The 16,066-nt window shown below is 54.5% G+C and overlaps 1 protein-coding gene across 1 annotated transcript; it reads left to right on the top strand.

Annotated features, from left to right (window-relative positions):
- Positions 1–2,624: 2,624 nt before the first annotated feature.
- Positions 2,625–4,675, top strand: LOC118637009 (transcriptional regulatory protein AlgP-like). Its single transcript, XM_036272007.1, has 2 exons — positions 2,625–2,708; positions 3,620–4,675. Exons 1-2 carry the CDS (start codon positions 2,625–2,627, stop codon positions 4,673–4,675), a joined length of 1,140 nt encoding a protein of 379 aa, XP_036127900.1.
- The last annotated feature ends 11,391 nt before the right edge of the window (positions 4,676–16,066 follow it).

The following is a 16,066-nucleotide window of genomic DNA, read 5'->3' on the forward strand; positions in this document are numbered from 1 at the left end:
ACACACACACGAGGCCACCACAACACACACACACACACACACACACACACACACACGAAGCCACGGCAGCAGCAAGGAAAGGGTCTGCTGTCTGGGAACGAGTGTGCGCGTTTCGGACGAGCCATTTATCGGCTGTCCTCATGGAATTCGTTTTCTTTATTTTTTCCCTTTTTCGCTTTAAACCCAGTTGTCAGCAGCGGCTGGCCAGAGGAGGACGCGACCGGAGTGCTGGCATTGACCGTCCGCTGGCACGATTTCTCTGCCAGCCCGAAGGGGCCAGGCACGGCCATGGGGCGGGGAGGCTCCCGGTGCCCAGTCGTCCATGAAATGGACACAGGCCCTTCAAAGACTTTTCTCCCCTCCCGAGGCCTCCATCCAAACAGAGCGAGACCTCTCTCTCAGGGCAGCCTGTCGGAGAGCTGTCTGCTGGCGCTGGCTGACCCTGCACTGCTGGCCGAGGGTCCCTCCGCTGTCCGCGTTGCAGGGCCCTCCACCTGCTCTGTTCACGGAAAGGGCTCGGGCAGACGCAGGCAGGCAAAGTCTCCTTACACCATCACTAGTAATCTACCTTACGTATGGGCCGCCATTATTTCCAGAAAGCTCTGCTGATCGCCCCTTGTTTCCATCCCTCCAACCCCCCGAAACTCCTCCACTGTGCCCTCTGCACCCCATAGTCTCTTAGCAGTAAATTCTCTTCTAGCCTCAACTTTTCATCAAAGTGACTAACGGAAGCCTGGCTTTCTTCTGAGGACCCTGTTTCTACTGACGGAGTCTCGAGTGGTGGCCGTGGTCCCTGTACCTCCTAAATCCCTACGCCTACAAATGGGGTGTGTATGCCCCATGCTCCTCCCGGGCTTCTCCCCTTCCCTGGAATTCTCCAGCACCGGATCTCTCTCAGTCTGTGTCACCCCTGCCTCTCCCTGTGGTAGACACCCCCCCCCCCCCGTCAGTTTCCCCTGGAGTTCCGAAGGTTTGCATTCCTGACCCACTGCTCCGAACAACACGCTTGTCTTAACTCCCAGGGATTTCAATTCCCTCTTGAAGATGCTGTCAACACCGTCTGCTTTGCTCTGCTCTATACCTTCTTAATGTGCCCCCGTCCCGTGACCGCATCCACCTCAGGACCCTCCAGGCCAGTTTCCAACAACTCAGAATCAGTGTGATGGCACCTGAGGCCCCACGGAGGAATGGGAAGAGCTACCTCTGAAACCGGCGGCGGGAAACTACAGAGAAGGGGAAAGGAGAAATCTCTAGTTCTGCTAACGTTAACGGCCAGCACTGGAAAGACCTTGTGACTCATCCATAGAAAAACACCACATAGACATCTAAAGCAGATTCATCCAATGGCTGTTTGTTTGCCTAATTTATTTCTCTGGCCAAATGTTTGGCCTTATACCTTGCTAGGACCAGATGGAAGACTGTGGAGAAGAGACTACAGATTTTAGGAACTTTCTCGTGACCTCCCACCTGGAGACCATCTTACTATCTTTTTTTTTTTTTTATCCTCACCCGAGGACATTTTTCCATTTTTGGTTCAGATAGAGTGGGAGGGAGAGAGAGAGGGAAACATCGACGTGAAAGGGACACATCGAGTGGCTGTCACCTGCACAACCAACCAGGGCCGGGGACAAACTGCAACCAAGGTACATGCCCCTAGTGGGAACCGAACCCGGGACTCTCTGGACCACAAACTGACGCTCTAACCGCTGAGCCAAACCAGCCAGGGCCTGTCTTACTATCTGAATAGTAAGATAATCGTTTTGGTTTATCTTTACCTCCAGGAAAACCAGTTATTCTGACGATTCCCATTCAGGCAGGCCTCGCTCTGCCAACAAGGGGCCTCCAGCTACGACACTACTAACTGTCCACTTAACTCAGGGAAAGCGGAGCGTGGCTGACAAGATGAGAAAAGCATTGCTATTCTTTTCTTTTTTTACCTTTTTTTCTTTCATTAATTTTAGAGAGAGAGGAAGGGAGAGAGAGATAGAAACATTAAAGGGAGAGAACATCGAATGGTTGCCTCCTGCATGCCCCCCACTGGGGATCATGCCCTGACCGGGAATCGAACTGGCGACCTCTTGGTGCATGGGTCGACGCTCGACCCCTGAGCCACTCCAGCCCGGCAGCATTGTTATTCTTGAGAGCGAAACAGAAATATTTCTTATTGTATAAAGATTCAGTCTTAGATCTCAACTGAAAACGCTGGAGAATTTTACCAGTTTCTGGAGGCAGATCTAAGTATTAGGGGTAGGAGATTGAGTTCTAGCGATAAGAAAAAATTCCTAGCATGGATAACCTAATCAGGGTCTAATCGCAGGCACAATCCCATCCACACCTGGGCCAACACCAGGTCTGTGGAAGGCCCTGATGCTACACTATTTAGTTCCTTATCTCTTCTAAACTTAAGGGTTCTAGAGAGCTAACCTACTTATCAGAAAAGGTAGCACACAATATAGATTCTATTTTCATACCATTTCCCACATTTGTTTTAATGTAGATCTATTTTTGCAGCTAACAAACCAAGCTGTGACATGAAACTATTCTGGGGATGCTCAATTTTCTCCTCTTAGTGGACAAGCATTACCTTGTCCACTGGCCTCAAGAAGTTGACATAAAAAGAGAGAATGATCCTAATGAAGGAGAAACCCAGCCCCAGCCAGGAATATCAGATGGATGGCTTGCATCGGAGACCTTCAAACCCCATCATCGTGAGACCACTTGTGGGTTTCTTTTTGGAGTTTCCCAAGGGGCATGACAACACTGGTAGGAGCTCATCATCCTCCCCCGCCCCCAAGCCAATGGTAAATGAAGCGCAGAGGGATGTCTTCACATGGAATGCTGGTTGAGCATCGACCCATGCACCAAAAGGTCCTGGTCAGGGTACATGCCCAGGTTGTGGGCCAAATCCCCAGTGGGGGGCATGCAGGAGGTGACCAATCAATGTTCTCTCTCATTGATGTTTTTTTCCTCTCTCCCTCTCCCTTCCTCTCTCTCTAAAATCAATAAAGAGCCCAGCCGGTGTGGCTCAGTGGTTGAGCATCGACCCATGCACTAAGAGGTCACCGGTTCGATTCCCGGTCAGGGCACATGCCCAGGTTGTGGGCCTGATCCCCAGTGGGAGGCATGCAGGAGGCGGCCAGTCGATGTTCTCTCTCATTGATGTTTCTCTCTCTCTCTCAAATTAATAAAGAAAAAAGAATTAAAAATAAAGGCAAAGAGGGATAAATAATGCAAAAGAGAAACAACTCATCTTTAAAAATAAAATTAATAAAGAAAATGTTTTTTAAAAAGAAAACTTCAACGCAGCCCTAGCTGGTTTGGCTCAGCAGTTAGGGTGTCGGCCTGCAGACCAAAGGGTCACGGGTTAGATTCCCGACCAAGGGCACGTACCCCGGTTGCAAGTTTGATCCGGGGTCATACAGGAGGCAACCAATTGATGTGTCTCCCTCCCTCACTCCCTTCCACTCTATCTAAAAATCAATGGGAAGATATCCTCAGGTGAGGATTACCAAAAAACAAAAACAAAAAAAAACTTCAATGCAAAAAACAAAAAGATGTTCATCGAACACAGTTTTAATAACCACGGCTTCTGAGCGGGGATGTTCTCTGGCTTCTGCAGGGAGCGGTGCTTTTCTTCCCCAGCCTCCCCCTGCGCCAGGAGCGCCTACCAGCTACCGACGCAGCTCAGCCGCAGCTCAGCCCGCAGCTCAGCCCGCAGCTCAAGCCCGAGAAGCCCGCAGCTCAGCCCGCAGCTCAGCCGCAGCTCAGCCGCAGCTCAGCCCGCAGCTCAGCCGCAGCTCAGCCCGCAGCTCAAGCCCGAGAAGCCCGCAGCTCAAGCCCGCAGCTCAGCCGCAGCTCAGCCCGCAGCTCAAGCCCGCAGCTCAGCCCGCAGCTCAGCCCGCAGCTCAGCCGCAGCTCAGCCGCAGCTCAAGCCCGAGAAGCCCGCAGCTCAGCCCGCAGCTCAGCCCGCAGCTCAAGCCCGCAGTTCAGCCCGCAGCTCAGCCCGCAGCTCAGCCGCAGCTCAGCCGCAGCTCAAGCCCGAGAAGCCCGCAGCTCAGCCCGCAGCTCAAGCCCGCAGCTCAGCCCGCAGCTCAGCCGCAGCTCAGCCCGCAGCTCAGCCCGCAGCTCAGCCGCAGCTCAGCCCGCAGCTCAAGCCCGAGAAGCCCGCAGCTCAAGCCCGCAGCTCAGCCGCAGCTCAGCCCGCAGCTCAAGCCCGCAGCTCAGCCGCAGCTCAGCCCACAGCTCAGCCGCAGCTCAAGCCCGCAGCTCAGCCCGCAGCTCAAGCCCGAGAAGCCCGCAGCTCAAGCCTGCAGCTCAAGCCCGCAGCTCAGCCCGCAGCTCAAGCCCGCAGCTCAGCCCGCAGCTCAGCCCGCAGCTCAAGCCCGCAGCTCAGCCCGCAGCTCAGCCCGCAGCTCAAGCCCGCAGCTCAAGCCCGCAGCTCAGCCGCAGCCTCAAGCCCGAGAAGCCCGCAGCTCAGCAGCAGCTCAGCCCGCAGCTCAAGCCCGAGAAGCCCGGGCTCTGCGCCAGGCTCCGCCGCCTGGGCTGTGCCCCGGGCTCTGCGCCAGCCGCTTCCGCCTTCGGAGCAGCCGGTGTCATTTCCACCGATGCGAGCCCAGAGCGGTTTAAACGAGGTTACTTGAAGGTCCCCTTTCCTGGCCACACCCCGAGTCCTTGACTAGTCCCATTTCTGCAACAAGGACTCGGTGCTTAACACTGTGTCCTCGCTTGGTGGGCGACAGGCGACTGTTCGGGGAGACGACCACCAACTGCAGTCATCTCTCTTCACTGAGCCCCGGAAGCGAAGGGTAAGAAGCATGGCTGGCATGTCATAGCTCTTAGTAAACCAGACACCTTCCAGGGGGCAGCCATTTTCTGTCTGGAAATTTCCAGGCCCAAAGTCTGTGCACACCCTAATCTTACGCAAAGCACTTGCCAAAGGCAGACGCTGGGCTCGCTCACTCTGGCCCCTCTTTTGCAGCAGTGGTTCCTCTAACCCCTTGGAAGAGTCTGCACAGAACCCACTGCAGAAGGTGGACCCTGCTACCAAGTGCATTCTCTTCCTCACTGACTAAGGTGGCACAAATGCCATCGCTCTCTTTTCACTCACTCCTTTAACAAACACTTCTTGAGCACCTTCAGAATACCACGCCCGGCGCTGGAGACGTGAAGAAGCAGCAAAGATGTAAGCAGAAAGAAAAATATTTCAACCACTTTTTGAAAAGGTCGATTTCTAAACGTGCAAGAAGGGCAAAACCACCTCAACAGGGCAGGAGGCTGGCACCTCTAGACTCGGTTTCCAACTCAAATGCTATTCTTCTGAACACCTTTTCTGATGGTCTCATTCCTCCTCTAATCATTCCTGTCCGAATCGCTTCATTGTGCATGTGTGACTGCATGACTGTGTGTGTGAGTGTTCACATAGATATCCTTGCATATTTCTGTACATTTTCTACATAGATACAGAAACACACACACACACCCCTTCACATCCTTCTTGCTAACTACTCCCAGCCTTCGGAGAAGCAGCGGCTGCCGGTGTCACTTTCCTTCTTCATAACCCGGTTGTCACGGGTCCCATGCCCACCCCCAGCATCAGGAATGGACTACGCACATAGTCGGGTCTGAAGAAGGGCTGGGAACCAACAGGGAAGTGAGGAATTTACCTTGGTCACTGTGGTATTGTTGTTTCCTCATTCTTGAAAAGTTCAACAACCTCACACTCAACATTCACCAAGCCCTCCAGGCTTTTCAGAACCTTCTACCTACGTCATCTCATTCCATTCTCACGACTAGGGAGGCAGAGGGATGGCCTCCTTTTACTGATGAACAGAACGGAGAACCAGAGAGGAAATTAGCTTGTCCAGCCAGCAAGTTGTGCTAGATGCTTTCTGTTCATCCCCAGACGACAGGCCCCTTCTCCAGCCTGCCCTCCACCCCAGGTGACCTCCATGGCCGGCAGCAACAGCTCCCTTGCTCTCTGGCCTCTGGTTAGATTTGGCCAGTGGAAGGGTCTAGGAAGCGAGGGTGGAGAGTGAGTGAGGCTGGGTATTTACTCCTCGAGCCCCCTTCTCGTTGGTGACGACGAGTGGAGTTGACCTGTAAATGTTGCCACAGGTCCTCTCTGATGACCCTCTCCACCTTCTGTCCCCACCCTTGCTCTTCAACCTCTTAATGGCTCCCCTTTCTTGCTTTTCCAGGGACAATGACCCCTCCCTTCTTGTCTCCCTGAACCCTGCTCACACCTTGTAAATCGTCTTTGTAACGAGCACTCTTCCGGAGCCCACTGTGAATGTGCCACGGGTCTTGCTGAGACCTGAGAGAGAGTCGTGGCGTTAGTCCCGCTCACACTCGCTCCATCCTTTGGCTCCCAGCCTGAACTCTTGCTCACCGCGATGCTAAGTCAGAAGAAAGAGCGTCTGCACATCACACTGGGAAGCCCCCGCTGCCGGGTCTCTCAGAGCCTGAGCCCAGAGCCTGTGCCTGCAGACGGGTAGCCTGCTCTCAGTAAACAGTCGGGCCACAGCTGCTGGGACATGGATGGAAGCAATACAATGACTCATCAGGGGAGCTGCAGCCCATTGACCCCCCATGACTCAGACATTTTGTGTTCAACAGAGCGCTGAGCTGAATGAAAGCTAGCAGACCAGTGCCCGGCTTCGCCCAGGCTCCAGCACTCAGGGAGTTCCAAAGCACTGGGAATATGCGTCTCTGTGGTCCTGTCCTCAGATACTCTCTCCTGTCAGCCTCCAACCCTCTGTCATCCCTCTCTCCCCACCCCACCCACCAAAAACGTCTCTTGCTGGAAATGAATCCGATAAAGAGGCACACGGGTCACCACTCCCGAGACAACAAGCTCGTGGCCACGGGCCAACACTGCACTTCGCTGGAATCACTTGGTGGTGCACGGTGTCCTCGGCTGCAAACCTGCCTCCCTTCCAGCTGCAGCTTCGCAGACGAGCTGCTGGGGAGGCCAGAGCCCTCCGCAACCGGCTGCCACGCCGCCGTCTCCCCAGTTCCCCTCTCGGCCGAGGCTCCTTGGGTTTTGTTAAGTTTAAGACCTGCACCCGACTGGCCTGGCCAAAATGTTTGATATTTAATAGCCAGACAGCCTGCTGGGCTGCAACACGTTCCTTAGACAACACTGAGTAATCATGGGGTGTCAGGCATGGCGCTAAGGTCTCTACTTCGGTTAAACTATTCAGCTGTCCTACTAACCATCTGAGCCCGAGTGTGTGTGTGTGTGTGTGTGTGTGTGTGCGCGCGCGTGCATGTGTGTATGCATGCTTGTGTGTGTTTCATACATGAAGACAGGCTCAGAGAAGTGATTTCGGCCAAGGTCACAGTCAGTGGCAAAAAAAGGAATCTACCTGTCCTTCAATTCCATACCCTTAACCGTCTTCCTGCTTCTGTGTATACTGATTTAATCATTTAATTTTCAAGACTTTAGAGAGGTCAAGGTGTGCCCTTGATCTTCCCACTGAGGTCCAGCACTCAGTCCTCGGGCTCCTGCTGGGCACCCAGCACTGTGCGAGGAGGGCACAAAGGGGGAAGACAGCCTCCACCTTCCAAGAGCTCACGTTCTAATCTGGGGCAGCTCTGGGGGTTCCCTGTGGCCCTGGTCTTATGTAAAAGCGAAACTCTGCCTTTGTTGATGTCAGCCTCCTAAGTGCAGGATTTCTGCTTCTTGCTCAACAATTGCAACCGAGACCGGAACAGGAGAACAGGTGATCGATCACCTATGTATATATTTTAGGAAGAGAGAGTGTGTCAGCCAAGGGGGTGGGGGTGGGGAATGGAGCTGGAGGGGGCAGGTTGGGAGAAAAATTCCAGAAGAGGTGGATTACGCAAAGGCAGGGAGGTAAAAGAACCCTAGGACTTTTTGTTGTTGTTAATCCTCACCCAAGAATATTTTTTCCATTATTTTTAGAGAGAGTGGAAGGGAGGGAGGGAGGGAGGGAGGGAGAGAGAAATATCAATGTGAGAGAGACACGTTGATTAGTTGCCTCCCTCACACACCCTGACCGGGGCTGGGGATTGAACCTGCAACCCAGGTACATGCCCTTGACCCAGAATCGAACCTGAGAGCCCTCAGTGCTTGGGTTGATGCTCCAACCACCGAGCCACACCAGCCAGGGGAAGAGCCAACCCCAGGATGTTTGATGGGACCTACTGGACATGTGCCTGAAATTCACACCATGAAAGTCATCCCAGGACTTGGTATCTTTAATGTTTTAAAATAGGTAGTACAGTCATGGTTCAAAATTAAAACAATAATAAATCGTGTTCCCATGCCTGTGTCCCCCTTCCCCGTCCTCTCTACCCCGTCCCGTCCCCCCGTCTCCATCCCCAGGTAACTGTTGATAACAGGCTGCTGTCTCTCCTGCTTCTTCACATAAATGCAAGCTGCCACCACCACACATACACCACACATACACACATACACAGGACGCAAGACCTTCTGAAGGAGCGTGCACTTTTTACTACGCGAAACACTATTACTTGCGGAACGTAAAATATTACACTTTTTAAAAAATTATTTCAGATGTTAGTCTTCACGCAGGGAGTGCCTTCGACACACCGTTACACTTGGTGGTCACGAGAATTGCACTTTATAGATGACAAGAAGTAACAGGACACGCAACTTGTCAAGCTCAGATGGCTGGTCACAGCAGAAGCAGGGTGCCCGGCCTCCAGCACCCTGAGAACACTGGTCCTGCCGTTCGCCTAACTCGGGAGCCAGAAACCCGAGTCTCCTCGCTGCACCCGCCTGGGACACCCAGGGACAGGGGACCACAGCACTCTGTGACCTCGTCTCACTGAGGAAGCCTCCCGTTGTTGGAACTTGTGGTCATCATCACGCAGATCACATTTCTGTTTACGTCGCCTTCTTAGGACGAGGGGCCGTTTCCTGTTCGTTTCTGGCATGGTGGATGGCCATGAAGAGGGATGAACTGAGAAATCACCTTTCATATTGAGATGAAATCATTCTTTTAGCCATTAAAACAAAAATCTTCTCTCTCCCAGGCCCATCCTATTCAACCATGCTGTCACGTTCAGTTAACAAGAAGGGGGAGAGTGAAATCCTAGGGCCACATCCCAGGGGATGGTCAGGAGGTGGGAGAGGCCCCGCTGAGCTCCGGAAATAAGCCGTAACCCGGGAAGAGATGAAGGAGCGTCAGGAACAGCCTCTGGTCTTGAGCCACACCTCTGAGAAGAAAGGGGGCTCCCACGGGCCAGTCCCCAGCCCCCACTACCGCCACTGCTCAATTTTTGCTACCAGGATGAGCAAGGAATCAAAGATGATGATGACGGGGGTGTGGGTGGGTGTGGGGGTGTGTGTGTGTGTGACTGTGGTCTTTCCCCCACTTCCTCTTCTCCAAGGCAACAACTTCCCAAACCCTGGGGTGTTCACAGCCACACACATACCCCCTCCCTGGTGTATTTAGTGTGCCAGGCATTTATATACAGAACCTCTCAGAATATTCCAAACAACAACCCTGGAAGGCAGGCACTTTTAAATCTTTACTTTATAGGTGAAGAAACTGAGAGTCAGGGACATGAAGTGGTCTAGCCAGAGTCACAAAGCTTTTAAGGGATGGCCCCAGGATCTAGGATGAGGTTTAGTGGTTTGGTTAATGCCCAGTGAGTGCTGCTCTTGCCGGCCATGCTGCTCACTCCCGACAGGCCAATCCAGGAGCCCAAACGCCACCAGCCACAGAGGCGCACGAAGGGCTCGGGGCGTGGGGAGCAGAGCATTAGAACCAGAAGCAACAGACCAAAACGTGATCACATGTCCATGTCTGCCTTGTCTGGCAGATGCCTCACCCCCTTTCAGTCTCTTCATCTCAGGAAAACGAAAAAAATACGAGCACCTGTCTCGAATAAACTACTGTAAGGACAGAACGAATACATGTGGATACGAGTAACATCCACTTTCTTTTTTTTTCTTTTTTTTTATCCTCACCCGAGGATATTTCTCCATTTTTTGTACAGATAGAGTGGGAGGGAGAGAGAGGAAGGGAGAGAGAGGAAGGGAAACATCGACGTGAAGGGACACATCGAGTGGCTGCCACCCGCACAACCAACTAGGGCCGGGGACAAACTGCAACCGAGGTACGTGCCCTTAGCGGGAACCGAACCCGGGTCTCTCCGGACCGCAGGCCGACGCTCTAACCGCTGAGCCAAACTGGCCAGGGCGTAACATCCACTTTCACGCGTGGATCTTAGTTAAGTCATTGAAATACCGATTAAAGCAGCTATATCACACTACACTTTTCATTTGGATTTATCTGAACTCATTTCCAGATGCTGGAGCATCTGCAAACCTCATGGGTGGCAGGTAAGAAAAGGCAGAGAACCTTCTGTCACTCTGAAAACTACCCGAGTCCCTAAGCTATGAGAGCTATAGTTCTCTCCCGGGCCCCAAGAGGCTACCTCTCCGGCTCCCCCAAATGGAAAGCCAGAAGCCACGTCTATGAGAGCACCCGGCTGGACCCCGGCACACGCTCCATCAACAGGGGCTGCAGTTAACTGAACTCCCAAGGGCCCTGGAAACGGCCTCAGAGGGACCGTTCCGTGGAACCGAGCAGTGGATGGACGGCACCGTGCGGACGGACACAGGCGGGGGGTCGGAGGGGACTCTGCATTCTGGCTCCTCGCTGTCCCGCAGCCCACTGGACAGCAAGGACCCCGCAGGAGGAAAGTGCTGGGTCCCATGGTGATGGCAGAGCATGCCGGGAAGGGGCCCGGGGTCACCTCATCCGCTGCTCAGCAGGCGCTGTTGAAGCCGGAGGTCGCTCGGGAAGAAAAGTGTCCTTTCATGAAGGTCACGGCCTTCTTGCTAACAGATGACACTTATAGACCCAAACCAGTACAAGCAGGACTTCAGACTTCAGTTGATGTGAGGGAACAAAAAAATTACCACCTTCTATTTATGGAATTACCGTTAGTGCCTTTCCCTCCAACAGTTCCAAGCTTTTAGTTACTGCATCATGGAATCTTAAGAATTCAGAAATACTGTTACGGGAGAGGGAAGGAGTCACGAGAGATCTAGGGGTCTCCTTGGGCCAGTGGGGCCGATCACTGGGTCACTGAGATTCGTGTGATTTCACAGGTGTCCAGAGGCCCGGGAGCCTTCCGCCATGATTGCTGGACACTGTGCCCACACACCCATCCATCCTGTACCGAGGGCCTTTCTCTGTGTCAGGCACTGCACTAAGCACTTGGGGAGAAGAGTTTTAAAGGAAAATAACTTTGCCCTGGCCAGTTTGGCTCAGCAGTTAGAGCGTCAGCCCGCAGACCAGAGAGTCCCGGGTTCGGTTCCTGCTAAGGGCACGTACCTCGGTTGCAGTTTGTCCCCGGCCCCGGTTGGGGTCGTATGGGTGGCGGCCACTCGATGTGTCTCTCTCACATCAATGTTTCTCTCTCTCTCTTCCCCCTTCTCTCCCTCCCACTCTATCTGAAGATAAATGCAAAAGAAAATGTCCTCGGGTGAGGATAAAGGAAAATAACTTTGTAGGACAGAGTTAGCACTTTAGTATTTTCTAATCCTCACCTGAGGATATTTTTCTATTAATCTTCAGATAGAGTGGAAAGGAGGGAGGGAGGGAGGTAGGGAGGGAGGGAGGTAGGGAGAAACACCGACATGAGAGGGACACATCCACTGGCTGACTCCCACACGACCTCGGCCAGGGCTGGGGATGAACCTAGCCCATATGGTTCAGTGGTTAGTGTCAGCCCTTGGACCAAACTGTTGCAGGTTCAATTCCTGGTCAAGGGCACGTACCTGGGTTACAGGTTCGATCCCCGGCCCAGGTAAGGGTTCATGAGGAAGGCAACCAATCAACGTGTCTCTTTCACACGGTTGTTTCCCTCTCTCTCCCTTCTCCCTCCCTTGCTTCCACTCTAAAAATCAATGGAGAAAATATCGAGTGAGGATTGGGGAAAAAAAAAAAAAAAAGAATAGCCCTGGACAGAGCAACTGAAAGCCCCCCCCCCCCTTCCTGGCAGGGCGCATTTGCCTGCCCTGAAGCTCACACCACTGGGGAAGACTGGCCTGTAAGCCAGCCCCCAGCGCCCCCGACACCCCATGAGCCAGCAGAGCGGACGGAACCCGGGCTTGGAAAGAAAATGCACCTGGAGTCAAACCCTGGGTTTATCTTTAATTAGCTTAGAACTCAAACCAAATTTTCTTGTGGGAAAAATAGGACTAAAAAACACTCACTGGAAAATTAGGTTATTAAGATTAAAGTATGTGCCCTGGTTTCCACTTCAACCGCATGATGGAGGCCAGGAATCCGAGCCCACATTGGCCGGGCTGGTCCGCCAGGGGCTCGCAGGGAGAGGGGTCGGCGCCTCCTGCCTTGCCCCCGTGGCTGGTGGCTGGTGGCTGGCAGCAATCCTTGGCGGTCGTGGGCCCTGGACACAGCTCTCCATCGGCCTGTCTGCAGGTGGCCGCCCTGAGAGCCTCCCCTGGCTCTATTTCCCCTCTTGGTCGAAGGTCTTATCTTTGGGCTTAGGGCTGCCCTGATCTAGGGCGATTTTATCTTGAGCTCCTTAATTACACCTGCAAAACCCCATTTTTCCAAATAAGGTCATATTTACAGATTCCAGGGGTTAAAACGTGCGAGGAAGGGGGATTGAGTGTGAGTGAGTGTGTGTGCGCACGCACATGTCCATTATTTCAATCAAGTTTCATTTTTGCCCACCTCTCCTGTCCGTTATTCACTGTGATGGAAACGACCTGGGCCTTCACAGGAGGCTTGACGGCCCCAGGCAGAGGCAGGTACAGGACATTCCTGTTCCTTACCCCGTCCTCGACCGCTCTTCGCCTCCCCCCATCAGCAGAATCCCGCTGCTTTATTTCCTGCCATTGTTTCTGAAGTGGGGGGCGTGGGGCAGAAGATCGGGGCCCCGCCTGCCCGCCATCCGGACCTCCCTCCCCGAGAAATCCTGCTGAGCCCCGCCCACGGGAAGGACAGGGTGGGGGGAGGGAGGATGGGCGGGGCACGGGGGGGGGGGAGGAAAGGGGGCCGAGGGGGAGTCGTCTCAGCCCAGAGGGAGCAGCAGGGAACGCGGCTCAGGTGTCGGCTCCCGGAGCTGCTCTCCCCCGGCGGGAGTTTTCCCCGCGCCCAGACCCTGAAGCGGTTTCCAGCGCCACCTGCGGGGGGACCAGCTCGGACGCAGCCGGGAAACAGGCGGGGGCCTCGGGCGCCTGGAGGAGGCCGGTTCGGAGCCCGGCCGCCTTCCTGCCGGCTCCCACCAGGGCCCGGGATGCTCGCTCGCCCGCCCGGCCGCGATGCTCACGCTGCACTCGGGGCTCCGGAGCTCACCCGTCTCGGCTCCGCCAGAACACCAGGGGCCCAGCCTGTCTTTCCTCTTTCTGTTCTCAGCACATGTGCCTGGCACAGAACAGCCTCTCGAAACAGAAAAATTCCTATTGACTATAGAAAAGAAAAACCCAACCTAAGAATTCTACTTCAGAAACCGCATGACAAGCCCCGAGAGGGAGCCTGGACCAGCGGTTTATCTGCCGGGTCCCCAGAGGTGCACTCAGCCCAATGGGGGGCTCATGCCCCACGGAGCAGCCGCCCCTCGCCCTACCACCCTCCACTCAGCTGGGGCGCGCGAGGGGACAGGTGCGTGAGATAATAGTCTGTGCTGGTCTCTGACCCTAGTTCCTGACCTGCACCTCCCCGACGTCCTTCGTTCTGACGAGGTGACCCGTGGGCTGCTGGGTGGGAGCAAGTCACCAGAAAGGTCAGGCCCCGATTACAAGCTGGGCGCTTCCAACCCACAGCCCCCTGGGGCAGGAGAGGGGCTGGGCCGAGCTACTAACCCACCACCACCACACAAGGAAGCTCCTTACAGTTCCAAGGGCACAGGTTCCGAGAGCCTTTGGGTGGGTGAGCACAGGGGCTGGGAGACTGGCGCTCCCGCAGAGGGCAGGAAGCCCCCACCCCGCCCCTGTACCCTTTCATAGCAAGCTGGTCATCCCGGCAAACTGCTTTTCCCAGTTCTGTGGGCTGCTCCAGCACACCAGCAGGCCCGAGGAGGGGCCGGGGGACCTCTGAGCACAGCCGGCTGGTCAGCAGCAGTGACAACCTGGACCTGCGACTGTGAGGGGGCATCTGAGGGGGCGAGGGGCGGCCTCGTGGAGCGGGCAGCAACCCCAGGCGGACGGCATCGGATTGTAATTACGCGGCACGATCCCTAGTGGGTGCTGGAGAGCCGGAGAATTCTTGGTGTCCCTGTGAGTGTGGAGCCCCAGTGAAGACCATGAGCTCTTCCTGGACAGAACGGGGGTCAGCACCCTCCCAGCAGCCTGTGGCTGGGGCCGCTGTGCTCACTGGTGGGGAGAGCAGCGCCCTCCCTGTCCCCAAAACACAGCCACTCACAGAAGCCCTGCCTTGGTGGGCCTCAGCTTGGCTGCACGCCGTCCCCCACAGAGCTTTCCCAATCCTGCCGCACAGGCTGCTCCCGACCAATTCAGGCCGGATCTCGGGCCTAAGTGTTTCCGTGTTCCCAGGTATCGCACCGTCGGGGGACGCAAACGGGTGCAGCCGCTGTGGCAACCAGTATGGAGGTTCCCACAAAGATTACAATTATGACCCAGCAATTCCACTTCTGGGTATTTACCCAAGAGAATGAAAACACTAACCCGGAAAGACACCTGCACCCCCTGTTCACTGCAGAATGACTGACAATGGCCAAGACAGGGAAACAACCGAGCGTCAGTCGACCGATCAATGGATAAAGATGTGGTCTATCCACACAATACAAAAGGTGAGACTGCCAGGTGCGACAACGTGAATGGATCCTGAAGGTATTATGCCAGGTGCAGTCATATAGAAAAGGACAAAAACCGTATGATTTTACTCGTATGTGGAAAACAAGAAATGAACAACAACAAAAACCCTCACAGACACAGACAACAGACTGGTACTCACCAGAGAGGCTGAAATGGGTCAAGGGGGTCAAATATGTGGCGACAGACGGAAACCAGACTTTTGGTGGAAAGTACCAAATTATAAAGCTGTACACATTTGAAACTGATGTTATGAACCAATGTTACCTCGATTTTTTAACTCAGAATTTTAAAAATAATACCAAAAAAATGGAGTGACTGGCTGTCTGGGGAAAGATGGGCTGGGCTCCAGACCAATGGCGCTGCCCCTGCCCACAGGGCCCTTCCGTCGCTCGGCGAGCACAGGGAGCCGACTGGCATCAGCTCCGCACCGCCACGGGGCCCGGGGCCCTCCCTGGCCTCCCTCTGTACAGATCTTCGTAGGAAAGTAAGCTGGAGCTGCCCAACTGTCTCTGTGCCCACGATCCTTCTCCAGCCTTTGGAGACACGTGGCCAACCTCACCCTCTTGCACCCGTCTTTCAACATTCTGAAGACGAACATCCTCACCTGAGTGCCTCTTCCCACCTCCAAAGGCTTCTCTCCAGACCTGCCCAATGCCCGGGACGACGACTCCTGAGACCGAGCCAAGGCCTTGCCCTCGCTCTGGTAACCTCTCGCTTGGCAGTGCCACCTGCGTGTGCGGCTACCCCGTCTGCAGCCTCAGGCCAGGCTGCGGCCCTTCGAGGTGCCTGAGACCACCTTCCCTTCACACAGCTCCAGCGAGACCCTCCTGCACCCACGGCCCTTCTCCTCAACGGGCTACAATTTCATAAGGCTGCCCACCTACCTTTGAAATATGCTTTGCCTCCCGAGGTTCGAGTCCATCTCACAGGGCCTGCGAACAGACGAGCAGGGAGGTGGAGAGAGACAACCCCTCTTTCATCAAGTTGGACATGGCCTAATTCCGAGAGAGGAAGTTCAAGCCAATCAAAACTACGGCGTGACGGGTTTCGGTAAACAGGTAAGACTGATGCTTCTGGCTCAGGTGAGATTTGGGGTTAGATGTGGTTTGGGTTTTACTACGCTTGATCTCAGGTTCCATGAGACAGCATACGTCCATCACTTAGAACAGTCCCTGGGACACGCTAACTTTGATCACTGATCCGTATTCTGGCCGTTTGTGTACATCTTCACTCCACCACTCCTTACGCCGGGCCTGC

This window comes from Molossus molossus, unplaced genomic scaffold (genome assembly GCF_014108415.1).
Source record: "Molossus molossus isolate mMolMol1 unplaced genomic scaffold, mMolMol1.p scaffold_m16_p_20, whole genome shotgun sequence".
Classification (NCBI taxonomy): Eukaryota; Metazoa; Chordata; class Mammalia; order Chiroptera; family Molossidae; genus Molossus; species Molossus molossus.

Bases quoted from the DNA above. Each gene is read 5' to 3' on its own strand.
- LOC118637009 (XM_036272007.1), top strand. From the start codon at position 2,625: ATGATCCTAATGAAGGAGAAACCCAGCCCCAGCCAGGAATATCAGATG. The intron at 2,709-3,619 runs GTGAGACCACTT...TGGCTTCTGCAG, and splicing joins GACCTTCAAACCCCATCATC to GGAGCGGTGCTTTTCTTCCC.